This window comes from Physeter macrocephalus, chromosome 16 (genome assembly GCF_002837175.3).
Source record: "Physeter macrocephalus isolate SW-GA chromosome 16, ASM283717v5, whole genome shotgun sequence".
Lineage (NCBI taxonomy): Eukaryota > Metazoa > Chordata > Mammalia > Artiodactyla > Physeteridae > Physeter > Physeter macrocephalus.
The window spans coordinates 39,599,696-39,614,102 of NC_041229.1; the positions used below are offsets into that span (position 1 = coordinate 39,599,696).

Sequence of the window (14,407 nt, forward strand, 5' to 3'; positions counted from 1 at the left end):
GGCACGAACCCGTGTCCCCTGCATCGGCAGGCGGACTCTCAACCACTGCGCCACCAGGGAAGACCCCCTCACTTTTTAAAATAATGGGCAATGTTTACATTTTATATCAGATATGACCTTAATTTGGACATTGATTTATGAAGAATAATTCTAGACTAGTTGTTTTATATACACATACCTGACTCAAGTTCAATATTGAATCTTTGCCTTTAATTTCTAAGTAAAGTTAGCCTATTTATCATTCAAATATTTTGTAGTTTCAGTTACTAAGTTTACTTGGAGTGTGTTTTCTTTCCTGAGCCCTTTTTCACACATCAAAAACCATGGTATAGGGCTTCTCTGGTGGTGCAGTGGTTGAGAGTCCACCTGCCGATGCAGGGGACACGGGTTCGTGCCCCGGTCCGGGAAGATCCCACGTGCCACAGAGCGGCTGGGCCCGTTAGCCATGGCCGCTGAGCCTGCGCGTCCAGAGCCTGTGCTCCGCAACGGGAGAGGCCACAACAGTGAGAGGCCTGCGTACCGCAAAAAAAAAAAAAAAAAAAAAAAAACCATGGTATAAATTAAATTAAAATATATATTTATTTTATGGTTATCTATTTTACATATCCATTCTTGCTTCAAACTACCTTGTAAGTTCTAAATTTGGTAATTGAAACATTGAGATTTTATTTTTTTCCCATATACTTTAGATCAAGGGTCGGCAAACTTTGTTTTTGTAAAGCACCAGATAGCAAGTATTTTTTACTGTGTGACCCATACCATTTCCATCACAACTACTCAACTTCATCATCAATAATGCAAACAAACAGGCATGACCATAGTTTGAGACCCCTGCTCTAAACAAATACATCTCTTTGCATATACCCACCATAGTTGTGATAACTTGAATAGTCAGCTTAAAGCCATATCACTTTGAGCATTTTGGTGGCTCTATCCGCCTTACCTTCACAAAGTTTACTGTTGAATAGTAAACCCATGGAATACAATTTGGGTCAGATGGCCCTGGACCGGACCTTTTGGGGACATTCCATCTGTAAGTTTTTATTTCTCTTGAAACAAATGAGAAGAAATAGAAAAAATTTTTATTCATGTTACCTCTGTTCCAGACAATTTACCTGAAGAAATACAAACAGATTCTTTGTATATTTTGGTTAAAGTTTATTGCTGAGTAGAATTGCCCACTCATTAGAAATGTTCCCATTAAATTCACATCTTGATTTTCTGCAGGTTCAAAATGATAGATTTTCATTTCAGATTATAGCCTTCCATCTTAGTTTGCCTTTTCTATTATCAACTGATGTTTATTCAGGAAATGAAGACTTATTTTACACCTCAATGTTTTTTTTCCTCAAGTTTTGTATCTTTTTCCTAAGAGTTATGCTTGAGCATGCTTGAGTTACTGTGGGCCTCAGCCTTGGCTTCTTGTGGAATCAGCAGGGAGCTTTGTAAACTTTCACTGCTCAGGCCTCATCCCAAACCAATGAAATTAGAGTATCTGGATCTGGTACTAGGGTACCAGTATATTCCTTAAGCTTCTCAGGTGATTCTAATGTGCAGGCAGGTGAGATCTAGTTGGAACCAGAGAGAATCAGAGAGGCCTAGTTTCAAATCTCAACCCTAATGACTTGTTTTCACTCAACCTTGACAAGCTACTTAATTTCACTGACTTTTAGTTTCCTTATTTGTAAAGTGGATTAGTCATCCCAGTTTTCAAATTGTTGTGAGGATTAAATGAAATAAAATACCTAGAATAGTGCCTCACATTGAAGGCAGTCAATAATTGCTAATATGTGTGTATACTAATAACAAATACATGCACTCCCTCTTGTCAGGCCCCATATCTGTGCAACCCCTGGGGCTGACCCAGAGCCTTGCAAAGGAGTCATAAATATATTCATGAATTATCAAGATAATCACATTGTAAAAGGCTCATTTAAATTGTTATCTCCTTTTGAACTGTGTCCCTTCCCCACCCTATCAGGACAAGCAACCTACAGCTGAATGTGAGCCACAAAGCAAAACAAAAGTAATGCTTACATGAAACTTTGCTCCATGTTTGCTCATGCGCCAGTTGGTTAGCGATATAATTTTAGGTCTAGTTTCCATGATTTTCATTATAGCCCCTATGCCTTGGTAATCACAAGATAAACAACTGATATTTAACTTTCTAAATGCAAGTGACTACAGGGGTGGTGTTAAAGTTGGAACAATCCATCGTCTACCCCAGCTGGGAGCCCAGCTCTCAACAAAAAGAGGATGCTGAGTAAATGTTTGTTGAGTGATTTAATAAAAAAGGAGAAGAAGAAGAGGAAGAAGAAGAAGAAGAGGAAGGAGGAGAAGAAGGAGGAGGAAAGGAGGAGGGGAAAGGGAGGAGGAGGAGGAAGGGGGGAAGAGGAGGGAGGGGGAGGAGGAGGAGAAGAAAACTGATAGGGGCTTACTTTTCTTAAAATGCTAGTTTGCTCTCTTCATCGCATGCATGCCCTGATTAAACTTTCTTCTCCAAGTTGCCTGGACTTCCTGCACAAAGTTAGTTTATTGCTCCTACATCCAATCTCTGGGTTCTTCCAAATCTTTCTGCCTTATTAGAGATCCTTGTGGGGACTGAATCCCTCTGAGTTCCAGTAAAAAAATAATAATAATTTCTCCTTTGCCATGCTTTAAACATTTTTCTCCCTACTCTCATAACCCTCGCATCTAGGACTCTTGGAAGGCCAGTCAGCATAGAGAAGTTGTGTCCCTTGCCACTCCTCACCACCAGGGCACAACAGCCTGGGAGGGGTCACACCAGCTTGCCCACAGCCCTACCAGAGCTCCCCACTCCCCACGGCTAACTGGCACCTTTCTTCCTCCCTTTAGAGTTGCTTTCAACCATCAAAAATAAATATATTTAATAGCTTTTTTGATCCATTTTAAACCATTTCCCTCTTCATCAAAGCAAGATACATCCATTACAGAAAACCTAGAAAGTACAAAAAATGTGAGGAAGTAGAAAAGATGATCACTCTGCTGTTTAAAATACCACCACAAAGATAAAACCATTATTAACATTTTGGCTTATTTCCTTTCTGGTCTTTCTTCTATGCTTGTATTTTGCTTAACAAGTCTTTCCCATGTTATTAAAACTTTCTTAAATGTCATTTAATGATTGTACAATGGTCCATTCTAAGAATATTCCAAAATTGACTATTTCTCTGTAGATAGACATTTAGATGTTCATGAGAAGTTTCTTGAAGCAGCTTCTGCTACTGGGAGTAGGGAGTGACAGAAGTTGGAATAGTAGCCGATAACGATTTTCCTTCCCACAACCCAACCTTGAATAGATACCTTGCTAACTTTTTCTAGTGATGCATTAGATTGTTTTCTTTTCTTTATACCTATTTAAATTTTTTAAAATTTATATGACCTTTATTGCAATTATATAGCATTATTATAATGCTATTATGTATTCATCAGAGGTAAAATGGAATATAACTCCCCTGTAATTATACCTATGGTTGCTATCAATTTCATAACTGAAGGTCACAGGGGCTCTTGACATTTATCACAAGCACACTTTAACTGTGTAAATGTTATGGAAGCTCCTTAAATTGTGAGCTCTTCTCTCCCTTCAATGCATCTTTTAAAAGCCAGTTGGAGTTCTATTTCCTTTATAAAGCCTTCCCTAATTGTTCCTAATTAAACAATCAGTCTTCACGGGTTTTCCTTCTCTGAAATTTTATCAACACTCTCAGATGTATTCTTGAAATTCTTCACCACTTAGAATTTCATCTTGCGTAATCTGCACTCTTGCTGAAATGATTCATCTTTTTTTCTTCCAAACTCATTTTAAGCATCTTGAGAGAAATGTGTGGTTAAGAGCTCAGGTCCTGAAGTCAAACAGAGTTCCACTACTACTAACGTCTGGCCTGGTTAAGTTCTTTACTCCTCTTTGCTTCAGTCACCTGTTAAATGGGCATAACTACCATACTTCATCAATTACAGGATGGACATTTTTCACAATTTAGCACATCTGATGTCAGGATGTATCTTTCAATCAGTGGCATGCTAAAGTTTAATTGGCAGCATGTTTTTTCTTTTCTTTCTTTAGTAACAGATAAAGTAATCATGGCCATTACATGATTAATGGTATCAGGTTAAATGAAATATGTTAGTGTCTACCTCCCCGGGTTATTTTAAGGATAAATGAGTTTAAAAAAAATTTGTTTTAAATGTAAAAGCTGGCACAATGTTAACACTGAATATGTGTTAGCTGTTATGTCTTAATACCCTTTAAGGTTCCTAATGGAGCCGTAGGAACTCCATAAGCACTTGGTCATTGGATGAATGGTGATTTCATATTGGGGTAATAGTTGGAACACATTGACACTACAATGAGCTCTCCAAAACCCTTCAGAGTTCAGAAAAGATCAGAGAAGAGTTGAGTCTGCAGTGCTCATCAGGATGGAGCAGATCTGTGGGGTAAGTTACCTGGCTTTGTGACAGGCACTGGGGGTCCCTTCCCACTCTCCACGTCCTCCACTCCGTGCGCTGAGATGGAGGAGGGCCGACTGGCCTTGTTCATAAATATGATCAGGATGGAGTCACCCACCTCAGCATGAATCATTGGGCCTAAATGCAAAACACAGACCTGTGTGCATTGTCGTTGCTCTTTTCAACATTGGTGTAATTTACATGTTGGTAGTATTTGACAAAATAAACGAAGGTTAGCATCGTTATTAGTGTATTTCCTCTAGAGGGAGATATTGGTAGCATTAAATATCATGTCATGCTTGGCAATTGCACCAACCTGGGTTCAAATCCTGCCTCCTTCACTTACTTATTGGAGAGGCCTTGAGTAAGTTAAGTGACCTGAGTCAACTTCCTTATCTGTCACATGAGTTTAATAACACCTTTCTCAGAGGGTTACAGTAAGGATTGAAGCACAGTAAATACTCAATAAATGCTTAAACTTTTATATTGCTGAGACATACTCTCCAGGAAAAGCTATAGCCACAGGACATGGTGACTTTTTTTGTTTGTTTGTTTGTTTTTATTTCAGAAACAAGTGCCCGTTTTGTTATCATTAAGGGATTGGAAACCAAATGACTATGAAAATATAATGTCAATTTAAATTTTTTTAATTAAAATATATGTATATTTTATATATATAATTCCATGCATACTAATGATGTAGGATATGGTGACTTTCAGTTGTAATCCCCCTGTGTGTAACCTTTGGTAAGCCTAAAACTACTCATTATCTGGTTAATGGATATATTAGTGAGGATGCAATGAAATGATGTGTATAAAAGGGATTTCTAAGATAACAAAATTAAAACATATGTATTGATGTATGATCAATACAGTGATTTCACTAATGCATGTCCAAATGTCCAATGCTGTTTCTCAGTATTTGGATACCTTCATGAGACATGTGTTCTTCAGCACGTCACGTGTACACATTTCTGTTACAAGCAACCAGCCTGAGTGCCAGTGGAAATCGGCCCACACATCTCTGGAGAGGTCTGCACCCACGTTACTGTGGGATGACCCTCACCCATGACAGGTGCCTCTTGGTGCCCAGAACGTGCCACAAACACAGTTTGCTCAGCCACACTGACAGAGTATCATACACAAAGGGGTCTTCACAAGGCATTGCTTGAGAGAGGTGGAAACAGACTTCCATCTTGGAAGCACATCAGACCCAATCCCAGTGGTTCTCAATATGTATTTGCATTCTACATTCATAGGGAGATACACCCACAGTTGAGAGTCAGACCACACCCATCCATTCTTCACTGGTTCAAACCATGGTTTTAATTGCTCTTCTGAGAAATGTAATTGGCTGTCCGTATGAGTGGATGCAGAGTCCACGGATACGGAGGGCCAACAGTGCTAAGCCATTTAATATAAGAGACTTGAGCATTTTGGTACCCATGGAGGTCCTGGAACAAATCCCCTGTGGATACCAAGGGATAACTGTACTGATGAAAGGCCTAAATAAATCTAAAATTTGTTGGACTATTATTATCTTCAGAAGAAATACTTAGTATGAATCAGAAAGTGTCTGAAAAGCACTCTTCTAATGATAAAGCTAGAAAAGAAAAATCTAGGCATGTTTTTAAACAGTAGTTTGGGGTAGAGTTACAGATGGGGCATGTGCATCCATATATTAAAATCACTATTTACGTATACATTACCACGTAAATTGCACATGCCTTGCTGTATTGGTGACAGGGAGCAGACACTTTCTGATTTACCGCCTGGTGGGTCACAGGGAACAGTAATGACCAGAGGTGGGCCTGTCCTGTGCCCTTTGCAGCTTCAGGAGTGCAGACCTCTCCCTGAGCTGCAGAAAATGAATAGATGGGCCTCCAGCTCCACTGGCTGAAGTGCTGCTGGGCTTGCCTCTGATGAAGTCACTGGTTTGTGTCATTTTACTGAGCAAACCAAACCGGGGCTCTTTTGGGAGGGGGGCGGCCCAGCCCCCTCTGCAAGATCAGCACCCTTTCTTCAGAGATGTGTCCACACACAGGGTTCAAAAGAAGGAATGTTCCCATGGGAGATTACTCATTTGCTATGACAAACAAGCTTGGGAGCTGATGTTAATAGATGGTGAAGATGGATGGGCTGTTTAATAATTTATGAATCTAGTAATCTCGTGGTGCCTTATTTTAATAATAAGAAACACATTACAGCCTTACTATTATATAAGTTGCCTTGTACTTTTAAAAATGGAGATGGATTTCTACAAGTCATCTAGATTAGCCCTCTGCTTTAAGATTGCATCTTCATAATGGAGTCAGGTTTGGTGATGCTCAGGCGAAGAAAAGTGGGGAAGGTTAGCAGGAAGAGCTTATCTGATCTCCAGGTCAGGCAGCCCAGGGCATCAGACAGGCAGAGTCGGTTCTGAGAAGGCCAGCAGTTAGGGCCCCTGGAACTGAATCTAGGCCATTCACCCAAGCACCCCTCTTAAGTAAGGGGTTCCTCTTTTGTCAGAATGATTTTCATGGTGTGTTGGTAAGGCACTGTGCATGGATGATTGAGAACCTCGGTGAAGTTATGCAAACACTCTGCCTGCTGTTCTGAGGCATCCACTTGTTTCAGATGAAAATTTCCTGGCTCAGCAGAGGGGTGGCAAAGGAACTTCAGGGCAACAGGTACTGGTTAGACTGCCCTGATGATATGGATTCCTGTTTGCACGTCATCTGGTGTTCTTCTTATGGCTACTGTTTGTATGAGCTGAGCACATAGCACACTCCCTGATAATGGGAGAGCAGGAAGTTGTCATACTTGGATGAATGCAGTCAGGCTACTCTGCTCCTTCCATCCCTTCTTGGGCAGAAGTCTAACCAGACGTGTGTGTGTGTGTGTGTGTGTGTGTGTGTGTGTGTGTGTGTGTTGGCAGTGCACGGTTGTGATCTGTGCCATACCCAGGAGTGCCAAGTGCTCCTCTCCTGGCGGTTGGGCTTTGATCTCCACAAATTCTCCATTGGTGTATTCCCTGTAAACCACTTTCTTGTACTGAGAGCCAATCCAGTTTTCAGTGTGGTTCATAAATATATCTCCATGTCTGCAAATCAGAAGCAACAGGAATTAAAGTTGTTAGAGGGTAGGAAAATCCTTGAGTGCTTCTACATGATTCGGGGGTGCACTGGAGCAGTGCTTCCCAAATCTGGCAGCAATCAGGATCTCTGTGGGGAGTTCGTTTTTTGCACCAGGCTCTCGGGGAGTGGGACCAGGATTCTGCATTTGAAAGCATCTCTGGGTGCTCAGATGTGGGCAGTCCGGCACTGGCCTATGGTCCACTCTTGGGAACCATTGCTCTAAAGCCCTACTGGGCGCTCAATCCCTGACCAGCCTTAGTTAGAGACTCATAAGAGCCCTTTGAGGTTGCACTTCTCTTCTTGGAACTAACTAACCTCACACACATGCTCACCCATGCACATACACACACATTCTACCACCCTGCATTCCTCCAGATTTTATATGTATCATTCTGTACCTTGTTATGCTTTTCCATTTTAAAGAGCTCAAGAAAGTCTGTGGGTTGTGTATTGTGCATATACATACAAATATATACATATATTTTGGCCACGTTGCATGGCTTGCAGGATCTTAGTTCCCTTATCAGGGATTGAACCTGGACCCCAACCGTGAGAGTGCCGAGTCCTAATCACTGGACCATCAGGGAATTCCCTAAATATAGATACAGTTGATTCTTGTTATTCACAGTAGTTACGTTCTAGAGAGTCACCCCAACACTGAATTAACAAATACTGAACCGTTGTTCCTAGGGGAAACACAGGGTTAGGTTCCTTTGAACCTCGGGTCACAATATTTTCATCAACAGATCAATATATACCCTTGTTTGATGTGTGTTTCTGTTTAAAGACATCTTATGCAATATATATCACTGATCCATAAATACTGAACTCATGGCCTATGGTACTATGACTCATGCCTGAATGAAGCTTATCTAGCACCTGTATTTCCTCCATAAGGGCACATTACAGCCTTCCCGTGCTTAGGGACCCTAGACAGCACTTCAGCCCCAAGCTGGGGGAGCCATTTTAAACAGCTAAATCACCAACAAAAAGCACAAAGAAGAAAAAAAATGTGACACTAAATAGATGACCAAAAGGACACTTGTTTCCGTAGGAGAGCTAAAACAAGAAGGCAGAAGGATGCATTGTTGGTTTGACCTCTGCTGGGAATGTGAACATCAAGTGACATACATTTTTTACTGCTTTATTCATATCTGCAAGTGACCACAAAAGCACCACAAGAATTGACTTGGGGGTTACAGATAAATTTCAGCGAGTAGGCAAATTCACAAACATGGAATCTGCAAATAATGAGGATCAACTATATATTTCATCTAGCACCAATCTAGATCATCACAGAAGAGAGAAACAAATCTATTGGCTTTATCTCCAAATATAGTGTGTCTCATATCCTTCCATTTCCCTACTGTTAAACTGCTGACACTCTAATCTAAGCCACCTACCTAATCTAATCACTTACCTGTATTAACTGGAATTGTTCCTAACCATGTTCTCTGCTCCCAGTGCTCCTTTCCTCTCTCTATTCTCTACTCCAGGGATCCCCAACCCCTGGGTCACAGACTGGTATGGTACTGATCTGCGACCTGTTAGGAACCGGGCCACAGAGCAGGAGGTGAGTGGCAGGCGAGCAAGCAAAGCTTCACCTGCCACTCCCCATCGCTCCCCACTGCTCCCCACCGCTCCCCATCGCTCCCCACCGCTCCCCACCGCTCCCTACCGCTCCCCACCACTCCCCACCTCTCCCCATCACTCCCCATCGCTCCCCACTTCTCCCCACCGCTCCCCACCGCTCCCCACCGCTCCCCACTGCTCCCCACCGCTCCCCATTGCTCCCCACCGCTCCCCATCTTTCCCCACCGCTCCCCATCGCTCCCCATCACTTGCATTACTGCCTGAACCATCCACCCCCCTTCCCCCTTCCGTGGAAAAATTGTCTTCCACGAAACCGGTCCTTGGTGCTGAAAAGGTTGGGGACCGCTGCTCCACACTGCAGGCAGAGTGATCCTAAGCCACAAATTTGAGCATGTTGGTCGGTCCTTGTGGAAAAGCTTCTTAAGGCTTCCCACTGGCAGACTCCTCGATTTAGCTCTCATACCCTTTCCCTATCTGCCTCTGCCAACCTCCCAAACCTGGTTTCCTATCATTGCCCCCCACATGCTCTATGCTCACGCCATTCTAAACATTCACTCTCTTGAGCTCCACATGCCCTCCACTCCTCCAGGCATCCACTTGCTTCCTTCCCGTGCTGAGAGCACACTTCCCACCTCTTCAACCGACCCTCTCTTCATGTCCCAGCTCAAAGACTATTTCTTCCCAGAAACTTTCCCTGATCACCTACCCTCTCCCCACCTTTCCCCCAAGATAGGGCTTCCCTTCCCACAGTGACTGCATGACTCAGTGTGCTTGTCTTAGTGTCTGCCCCATGGACCATGAATTCTATATGAAAAGGACCTTGTGTGCCCTTCTCAGCACTTTGCACAATGCCTAGCACACAGTAGGTATTTAACAAATGCATGTATATCTTCTATCCACCACTGTGTGCTTTCCAAGAGAAGAGAATTTTTCTTCTACTTTTATTTTTCCAGGAGTCCTAGTAACGTGTGGTGGCGACAAGCACAGACTCTCGAGCCACCTCTGCTGTTTTCCACCTTCCCTCCTCTGCAAAATGATGTGATGATAATTCATCTACCTCCCAGGACTGGTGTGAGGATCATATAAGTTAAGACCCATAAAGCTGTGTCTGTGTCGGACACCTATTAAGAAACACATAAGCGCTTGCTCTATCATCTCACTAGGATGTCACATGATAATGCTGGGCCAAAGCTGATGGAATGGGTCAAGTGTGTGGTGAGGGTCATATCAGATAGGGTTTGTAAAAGGCTTAGTAAAATGCCTCGCTCATGCGGGGTGCTCAATAGATGGCAAGTCTTTTATATATATATATATCTTTATTGGACTATAATTGCTTTACAATGTTGTGTTAGTTTCTGTTGTACAACAAAGTGAATCAGCTATAAGTATACGTATATCCCCATATCTCCTCCCTTTTGAGCCTCCCTCCCATCCTCCCTATCCCACCCCTCTAGGTGGTCACAAAGCATCGAACTGATCTCCCTGTGCTATGCGGCTGCTTCTCACTAGCTATCTATTTTACATTTGGTAGTGTATATATGTCCATGCCACTCTCTCACTTCGTCCCAGCTTCCCCTTCCCCACCGTGTCCTTAAGTCCGTTTTCTACGTCCACGTCTTTATTCCTGCCCTGTCACTGGGTTCATCCGTACTGTTACTGTAGATTCCATATATGTGCATTAGCATACGGTATTTGTTTTTCTCTTTCTGACTTACTTCACTCGGTATGACAGACTCTAGGTAGATGGCGAGTCTTGTCTGGAATCCCAGGTTAGTTAAATTACATGCATATCAGTCCACAAGCTCAGGAGTGCTAGGTATAACTTTATTTCTCTATAGCAACCTACTCTCTATTTTCAAATTCCTTTTCACTGCAAGACCCTGGCATTGTGCCAATGGTCCCATTTGTTGCCTTTCTGGGATCCTGAGGTCTCCCCAGCATGTTCTCAGGAAGCCCCAGAGAAAGACTTCGAGGTTCCAAGTTGAGGCAGAGGGTCTGTGCTGACCAGGACAATAAATGTCTCAGGAAAAACACATACTGAGAGGTAGTCTGAAAACTAGAGGTGTCCTATGATATGGCCTTGGGTCAAACGTCAGAGGCATAGCAACTGGGGTGCAGAGGGGCATTCGTTCCTGGGCTCTGATCTACAGGGGTGCCACAGATTGCCACTAGGATGACTTGGCATTTCAATTCTGTACTGCATTTTTATCTACAGATCTGTTGTATTTTTAATAGGTGAAAATGGTCTCATCCCACTTTATTTTTATTTATTTATGGGCACAATCCAGAGTGGCAGGGGCAGGGTGCAGACACACTCAGCACCCTCTATCTATCTCTCTATGCAGCTGGGGAGACAATCTCAGAAGACCAAAGCTAGCTCTTCCTGCCAGCCCAGAGGGATGGGGCTGAGAACAGAAATTACACTGAGTTTCAAGAAAATAAATTTCTTACACACTCATGGGCTGAGATTGTACACGTGACAAAATTATTATACGATGATTTCTTCAGTGATGGCAGCCTGTTAATGAAATAATCATTTTATAAAAAGCAAAATTAATATTCATTTCATTTTCTACTGCAGTATCAGTCTTTAACTTGTATTGGCAGCACTGGTTTAGCAGGAGGGATGTCTGGTTTAGCAAACGGGGCTGGTGAATCATTGAATGAATTTTAAACCATCCTGTCCTTGAGGCAAATCTTTTAAAAATGGAGAGTCATTGTGTTTCTTCATTTGTCCATAAGGTGGCACCATTACATTCTTTGCATTAGCCTGAACCCTCAAAACAGGCCAAGTAATAAGAGAAACAAAACAGGTTAATATTCGGAACAGCTGGGTGTGGGAGAGCTGGTGGGGACCATAACCACAGAGGATAAGTAGAGGGCTGGGGAGGGGAGGGCAAGGGAAGTGTGATAATAAATATCAAAGAGGAACAAGGATGTGAAAGTCAGCTTGTGTTGAGAACAGGATTTGTCCTTCAAAAGGTCTATGTCAACTCCAACTCTGCCAGTGACTAGTTGGACCACTTAACTGGGCCGAGTCTCCTCGTCCGTATATGGGACAGAGATACCCAAGCAGAGGGTGTTAACTTTGGGGGAAAGGTCTGCAGGTCTGTGCCTGAGGTGCTTCTATTCCTTTCCTCCTTGGCTCTACCCGGTGGCCCTGGTGGGCTTAGGGCAGTAGAGACCAGTGTTCATCAGCCTGCAGGGGGCTTGCAGCCAGGTGAGGGAAGGGGTCTTGGGCTATGCTCCTTAACCCTTGGATGTCTGGCATGATACGCCCGTTTTCTTTCTTTTTTTAAATTTATTTATTTATTTTTTAACATTTTTGGCTGCGTTGTGTCTTCGTTGCTGCACGCGGGCCTTTGCTAGTTGTGGTGAGCGGGGGCTACTCTTTGTTGCGGTGCGGTGGCTTCTCGTTGCGGAGCACGGGCTCTAGGCGCACGGGCTCAGTAGTGGTGGCTCGCAGGCTCTAGAGCGCAGGCTCAGTAGCTGTGGCGCACGGGCTTAGTTGCTCCGCGGCATATGGGATCTTCCCGGACCAGGGCTCGAACCCATGTCCGCTGCATTGGCAGGTGGATTCACAACCACTGCGCCACCAGGGAAGCCCCGTGCAGTGGTTCTTAATCTAGAATCTGATATTCGAATTATTTGGGGAGCTTTTAAATATACCAATGCCTGGGTGTTACCCCAGCATCTCATTGCCTCCGCTCATTCATTGGTGCTTAGCATTGGCCGACAGCACTGCCCAGGAGGGTCAATCTGGCGGAATTTCTGGGTACCAGGCCATCCAAAGAGACCTGCTTTTCCTGTCCCAACTCGGGGATCTCTGCCAATGCCTCCTACGTGCTCCCTGGTTGTCCCCCACGATCAGCGCTCGGCCAGCGGCTCAGCCTCCATCCCTTTCCCCCGCGGGCCTCAATCTACAGCTGCCCATCCTCTCACCCCAGATCTACGCACCATCTCTGCCTCCCTCTGCATCCTTTTGTCCTCCCAGGATCACTGTGAGATGGGCCTCTTTGCCTAAACCCTTTCAGTCCAGACGCTCACTCAAAGCCACATTCGCTGGTCCGACAGCCACCCTTGGAACTAGCCAGCGGATGTGGACCGAGCCCGCCGCGGGAGTGCCCTTAAAATGACTTCAGACCCCTTCCCGGGACAGAGAGCGCAGCTTCCCTAAGCTTTCGTGCCCCTGAGTAAAATCTCTTGTCTGCCAGAACTGGGCAGACAAAACCAGGGCATTTTTAGTTTCCACGTTTGACAAACGTCCACGGAGCATGTGCGACCCCACCCGAGAGACTCCGCGGCGGCTTCACCTGTGGCACCTTTCCCATCCTCCGTCCGAGTGCTGCTTTTCGAACTCCCAGTTTTTGTTACCTCTTCAGCGGCGATGTAAAAGGTTCTTATCATCCCGTACGGCTGTTCAGAAGGGTCCTTGTTGCCGCAGCTGCTGACCTCATATATTAGATTCATGCCTCTCGTGAAGTGGTACAGGGTGGAGCAAAACACCCTGCAGATGCCTGGAAGAGAAATAGCTTGGCGTTGTGTGCGATGCTCGAGAGTTTGATTTTCGTTTGCTAGCAAACCTATGTAATTTATTTCAAAATAACCCATAAGGTGGATTTTTCAAATATCTTTATACAGTATTTAAAAATCAGACGCCAAGGGGAATAAATTACTCTGAATATATTTACTTATGGGGAAAACAATACCATCTGAAATTCATTTGTCATGGACAAATACAACTTGCAAAGTTGTTGCCAATAGATGATTTCTCTGGGTCTTCCCTGTTGTGCACACCTATTAGAAGATGGTCACTCCTAGAAAATCACTGATAGGTGATGATTATCTTCGCCCCACCCAGTTTAAAAGGAACTCATTACCCTTAAAATGAATATTCTAGACAAAGTTCAAATTAGGTCACGTTTCTGAAGTCATGACTTTTGCCCTAAAGGCGTTCATAAGCTATAAAGTGCAATACACAAGTAAGGTATTATTATTAAAGCCAAATGTATTTCTTCATTAAGCCCTTGCACAGAGGGTGGTCTTGTTGCTGCCATTTGCAGCAACATGGATGGACCTAGATATTGTCATACTGAGTGAAGTATGTCAGACAAACACAAATATATGATTTCGTTTATATGTGGAATCTAAAAAAATGGTACAAATGAACCTATTTACAAAACAGAAATAGAGTCACAGATGTAGAAAACAAACTTATGGTTACCAAG

The 14,407-nt window shown here is 43.5% G+C and overlaps 1 protein-coding gene across 1 annotated transcript in view; it reads right to left on the reverse strand.

Moving 5' to 3' along the window:
* Positions 1 to 14,407, reverse strand: part of HEPHL1 (hephaestin like 1) — a 92,610-nt gene that overhangs the window by 9,867 nt on the left and 68,336 nt on the right. The window contains 5 exon segments of the mRNA XM_024131757.1: positions 944 to 1,047; positions 4,468 to 4,608; positions 7,413 to 7,552; positions 13,502 to 13,553; positions 13,556 to 13,696. Coding sequence (XP_023987525.1) covers positions 944 to 1,047; positions 4,468 to 4,608; positions 7,413 to 7,552; positions 13,502 to 13,553; positions 13,556 to 13,696 — 578 coding nt within the window.